The sequence below is a fragment of the Theobroma cacao genome, chromosome 3, assembly GCF_053813885.1.
Source record: "Theobroma cacao isolate CCN51 chromosome 3, ASM5381388v1, whole genome shotgun sequence".
Lineage (NCBI taxonomy): Eukaryota > Viridiplantae > Streptophyta > Magnoliopsida > Malvales > Malvaceae > Theobroma > Theobroma cacao.
The window spans coordinates 30,649,320-30,655,420 of NC_142641.1; the positions used below are offsets into that span (position 1 = coordinate 30,649,320).

Sequence of the window (6,101 nt, forward strand, 5' to 3'; positions counted from 1 at the left end):
TTACATCACTTCAATTAGTACTCATAAAATATCATTTTTTTTCTATAGCAACGTCCAGGTAACACACTAGTTTAAATATAATAATTGTTCCTTTATAAAAGTAAAATCCTAAATTTTCATTTATACAAGTATGATATTACATTTTAATTCTTCAAATCATTAGTTACATTTTTACATTAATGGACTTATACTTTTTGCTTTTAAAACAAAAAGAAAAAAAAAAAGAAAAAGTAACAAAAGTAACAACTGCATAGAAACTAAGCAAATTTAAATGTGAATAAGTAAGAGATTATAACCCAAAATGAAGGAGAACGTTGCAACAATGCATTAGGAAAACATTATGGGTTGAAGGAAGTCACAAGCCTCCATAAGAATTTGATGGCAAAGGACAGAGACTATCAAAGAAAAGGGCCTCAACTATGGAGAAAATATTACGACTGAACACACAAATAGAATTATAAAATGAACTAAAACTCAAAACTTGACAGAAAACTGTAGGTGGTTTTAAGCAAACATGTACAAGCATCATAAAGATAATGGTACTTATGATGTACAACTAAGAACTAGGCGTAAAAGTTTCATCAGGGCTGATCACAATTCCATGAATAGGTCCTCTACGGCCTAAGGAGTTTCTATTAGTAGCTGCCAGAGAAGCTAATGGTTGAGAATTAGGAGGTAGCGGAATTTCAGCAGAGTGCCCTGAAATGCAGAGTGCCCCAGAATCATCTTGCTCCCAGTACACTTCAACCATGATACCTCTAGGATTTTCCGCAGATTCTGTTCCTGGGATCCCCACAAACCTTGCACCTACCGGTATCTGCATTTTAAGATTTGTTTAAGATTATTAAAATTCTCCTTCTGTGCTCTAAATTTTATATAAACAAATAAATCTATCATCAAATTGCACTTACCTGAACTGATGCTCCAGATGTTATCGTCAAAGTGACTAGTCGTCCCTCAGCTGCGGCACTTTCTAACTCTGCCTGCCTTGCGATATTCAAGAAAACTTCTTCAAGGGTTGTAAGTCCAAGTTGTATATCTGCTATACCAAATTCTTGTTCTCTCTCTTGCAGCTCCATGAAAAATTTCTGTTCAAGATTATAAGTGCAAAGAAAGAGGACACTTAATAAGGCAAAGCAAAAATCAAATGTAACAGATTCTTCCATAAGAAATTAGAAAGTGCTCACTGTCAGGAGTTTTTCTCTGTCATGGGGAATGACGAAAGTTAGAAAAGCTCTGTTCTCCTCTTTTGGCACCACATCCAGATGCTGAAAAAATGAAGTCCAAATGAGAAACCAACTCTTTGCAACTTGATGAAATATTTAAATCAGTTGAATTATACATCATACATCTTTAAAGAACTGCTTCACAGATTCCTGGTGGTAAGTTGGGGCAACTGCATCTCCATTGGGAGGGCTAAGTCCATTGTTGCTTCCAGTGAAGCTAACATTAGCAATGAAACCAGTACCAAATCGTGACTTCAACCTGATTGAGGTTCCAATGCAGCGGAGCCTACCCTTTGCCATGATTCCTATGCGGTCACTTAAAACATCGGCTTCTTCCATAGAGTGTGTTGTCAAGATAATGGCACGACCTTTCTTTGCACTCTCTATTATGTCCCATACGTGCCTTCTTGTTATTGGATCCATACCAGTAGTCTGCAGTCATTGGAAAGGAAATAAATACACAATACCAGGGGAAAGAGAAGCACTTCGTTTATAAAAAAAAAAAAAAAGAAGCACTTGCAAAGTAAATTGAGAACAATATGTTGAGATTAAAAGGTCCGATTAACATACTGGTTCATCCAGAATGACTAACTTAGGATCCCCTAGAAGGGCTGCTGCAACACTGAGACGCCTCCTCATTCCTCCACTGTAACTCCCAGCTCTCACTTTGGTGGCCTCTGTGAGTCTGACTTCAGCCAATGATTTCTGAACTACCTGGCATTGGAGCAAAAGAATTAATCTTTTGGGTAGGATAGTCCAAAGAGTCTTTCTGATACAAAAGATTTTATCTGGCATAAAACTGAATATTTATATAGTTAAATATGATAGAATGTGAATATCGATCAATAACAAGGCCAGTACAGAAAGAAACAAATGCAAAAAGAAAGTCAGGTAAAGATCTGTTCCACTGAATTTATGTGGTACATACCGACTTGATTGTAGCTGGAGGTAGGCCTCTGATACTAGCAAACAGCTCGAGGTGCTCTTTACCAGACAGAGCATTCCAAAGGATATCAAACTATAAAAACAACACAAAATTAAAGCAAAAATAAGATCCTCACTGAACGAACATAGCTGTTATTGAAAACTATGTTTACTTATATAATGCTGAAAATGGCATGCTGTGACACACAAGCTGGCTACAACCGTGCACATGTCACAGAGAGAGAGAGAGAGAGAGAGAGAGAGAGAGAGAGAGGCACCTGAGGACAAACTCCAATGATTCGCCGAATATTTGACATGCCAACAGAGCTTTGAATGGAATAACCATAGATCAGAGCTGTTTACAATGCATTTTATGACATTGTTTACATCCCTTGACAATACACTCCAAGAAATTGTATGATCGAGAGGAAAGAGTGGAGGAACAAGGCATCTTACCATCTCCGCTAGTCACTGGTGTTATGCCGGTCAAACAATTGATTGCTGTGGTTTTTCCAGCACCATTGGGTCCAAGAAGACAAAATAACTGATTCTTTGCAAAGTTCACCCATAAGCCCTGAAGACAAGTTTACAAGTAAGCAGCGGATTTTATGTAAATATCCACTTATAGGCATAAATCTATACGCATATCCACATTCGTTTTCCATCTCTTGCCTTACTGCTGATACTCAGTAACTGTAGCTATACTGGGAAAAGGAGAACTTGCTGAAAATATTAAAGAGAAAAAAAAAAGTTTGGGAAGAACATCCCTTAGGAGCCACAGTGATGTGCTGCATGACTTCTGACTCAAGCAATTCTCAACAAAGGCCCTAGCAGCCTAAATCTGAACAAATTAAATAACTCTTACCATCCTACAACAGAGATGACCCACATCATGCTACTGGGCCAAGAAAGCCCCTTTAAAAAGTATGTTAGGAAAAATAGTGCATTGAAAGAGCAAGATCTTTTAGGTTCTGGCACTAATATTTGAACAACATGGGCCGAAGAAAGAAAACCTTCTTAGTCTGTGCAGAATACTAAGGCTGAAAAGGGGATTGCTTACCTTAACAGCATGGTATGGTGAAGTCTTCTTGCATTTACAGCACCAACCGGTCTTCCTAGATCCAGGATATGTCTTTGCAAGACCGCGTATCTGCACTGCAACATTTGGATCAACTGCACCTTCCCTTGTTTGTGTTTTAACAAGGTTTTCCTCTTCAAGGACATCTTCATCATCAGGAGTAATATGCTCCACTGGTGGAGCTGAACCTATACAACTACAAATGCCACCCTCTATGAAGAGAAAGCAATAAAACTTTAAGTTAGGTACATTTTTTCAATAGGAAAAATTATTGACTATAGGTCAAATTTAGAATCCAAATACCTCTTTCCTTTCCACCTTTCCCTGTCCAATATCCAGGCCTCAAAAAGTAAAATATTGATTTTCTCACACCAGATGCGTTTGGAATTATATTATCAAAGTAGATAGCCAAAACAAGCCACACTAAAAATGTAGCCACCAACCATATGTAGATGTCATTCTGTCAAGAACATGAAAAGTAGATGGAATAAATGACAATGATTCAACTATCCAAAAACTTTTGTGAAAAATTTCAGCCTGAAGAAGGAAGGAAACTGAAATGGGGAACAAAGAAGACAAAAAGGAAAGAGGAAGTGACTGGTCTATGGAAGATGTAATGTGAAACATTGTCAGCAGTAAACTTTCAATTTTGCACTGTGGACATACAATTGTTATCACACACTGCTCATCATTTGGTGCACATTTTGTTCGTCTACTCCAGCTAACTCCAATGTCTTCAGGAGTGGAAGTAGCATCAGATAGAAGCTTTAGAGCTTGAGCAAGAAGATTAGGCGGGAACAACGACCAGACATTTTGAAGAGCTTGACTGAAGCTTTTATCGTATGGGAATCCATTTGAAGTAATAATCTGCAATAAGAAATGAAGATCAATATATATAATTGAACTTATAATTCCAATTCTAGAAGTTTAGAGTAGGAACGTTGCCTGAGTAAAAAAGCCAACAATAAAAATGGAGAAACCGATTGTCGTGGCGGAAGATGACTTGCTAATGAAGGGTGACAGCAAGAACGCAAAACCAACCTGCCATCAAGCATCAGAAATGACAAATTAAGAGTTAATATGTTAAAACTACATTTACTCAACTACGACTAGAAAACAAGCATAGAAAAGTGTAAACAAGAACAACGTTCAGTAAAGATCAAGGTACATGTTTTTACCATGTTGAGTTGGAAAAGGAAGAAAACAAGGAAGATAACGGCAAAATTGTTGTTCAAGAAAAAATCGAACTGAAATATCATTCCGAAGAGAATTATGAAGAGTGATGAAAGAAGGGTCATGATTCCCTCCCATGTGAGCCATGATAACCAATAGGCAGAATCAAGAAGACCCATCATAGTCATAGCCTGTTGGGAAGAAACAGAAAGTAAAAAAAGAGAATCATTCATTTATCTGGTAAGAAAACCGCAATGCTAATCTCAATTCAAAAAGTAGTAATTCAAGACCTGTCGAAGCTTGAGCTCTTTCTCTGAGACCAAAGAACCAATCTGAAAAACGAAACTAAACATTGCAATCGCAAGGAAAAAAGTTGGTCCAACAAGAGCCAAAGCAGCAAGTGTTTCCATTGCTGGGTGGGGAAATTCCTTGAGTTCAACAATCCACCTATAGTTTGGATCTGTACAAGCATTCAGAAAAAATGAAAATACCAAGAACATTGTTATATTAAAAAGAAAAACAAATCACCTTACGCAAATTAAAATCTTTTAAAAAGAGCACTTAGTACCTCCAATTAATGACCTCGCGATTTCACGCTCTGCAGCAACCTGAAGTGGAACTTGAAATTTTAGTGTGGGATCTTCAAATTGCCCACGTTTTGCAAGTGGAGTAGAATTAGTCTGTAAGCCATAGCTTATAACACTTGCATTGACTTGTGTAAAATGCAAAGCTCCAGGGACATGCATTCGATTATTGAAAAGCCAATCATCAACTTCACCCCTTGTCCTAAACCATTTAACCTGCAAAAAAGAGACCACAATCCTAATTAAATTCCCTACTTGATAAATCACCAATTAAGATAAGAAGTAAACGTAAATTTATTTGTTTAGTTACCATACACTTCATTTTTGGACTGCCAAAAGCATTTCCTTTCCGTTCATATTGTAATCTTTACGTAATTCTTATTCATTGAAAGCATATAGAATCATGCTATACCTTACTTTCGGGAATGGGTCTGCCGGGGTTATTCTCTCTAATGGCTCTAACAATCCTGTCAAAAGTCTGGCTCTCATTCCCGCTCCAGACAAAGTCGAAGCAAGGTAGCTTGACAAAGAACTTGTCCTCGCAGGGAGGGATCGCCGGAGCCACCAAGGGCTTGGGGTCTCGAAGCACCTCGTACGCCGTGGAGTTGGCGTTTCGAGCATCGGTGGATTTCTGGATACAGAAGATGAGGAAAATGAAGAAGAGCGAAGAGAAGAGCTGGAGAAACGTCGCTCTCTTGTTCCTCCATGAGAGTAACAGATTCTTCTTTAACAAAGCTTTGAATTGCTGGTAAAGCAGAGCAAATCCTCTCTGCAAATTCATGGCCTTTTTCCTCTGAAAACAAATTTAATTTTAATATTTTTTGGTTTTTGATTTGATTTTTATGTGATCTTGTTAGACTTGTTGGATTTATAAAACGGCTGAGAAAAGCGCGGTTTTTGGGAAGTTATGTAGTAGAGTAAAGGGAGGATAAATGGCCTTACAGTTTAAGATATTTTCGGTTTTGCCACCGCTAGGAATTTCTAGGAATTTTTCTCTTTTTTTTTTTAATTTTTTTTTATTTCAAGGAATCTTCTTCGAAGTTTGCATAGGAGAAATCGTTGTGCTTGGTAAATTAGATATCCTTCTGCCCACTTAATTAATGGGCTAAGTTGCTT

At 37.6% G+C, this 6,101-nt stretch overlaps 1 protein-coding gene across 1 annotated transcript; it reads right to left on the reverse strand.

Annotated features, from left to right (window-relative positions):
- Positions 1-302: 302 nt before the first annotated feature.
- LOC18604627 (ABC transporter A family member 2-like) lies at positions 303-5,854 on the reverse strand. Its single transcript, XM_007037201.3, has 16 exons — positions 5,398-5,854; positions 4,970-5,201; positions 4,692-4,861; positions 4,407-4,592; positions 4,174-4,269; positions 3,895-4,095; positions 3,532-3,688; positions 3,211-3,440; positions 2,607-2,724; positions 2,429-2,505; positions 2,155-2,244; positions 1,797-1,940; positions 1,350-1,658; positions 1,188-1,268; positions 912-1,088; positions 303-817 (listed from the first exon to the last, which is right to left on the reverse strand). The coding sequence occupies exons 1-16, from the start codon at positions 5,764-5,766 to the stop codon at positions 557-559; spliced, it is 2,898 nt and encodes a 965-aa protein (XP_007037263.3). The 5' UTR covers positions 5,767-5,854; the 3' UTR covers positions 303-556.
- Between the last annotated feature and the right edge of the window lie 247 nt (positions 5,855-6,101).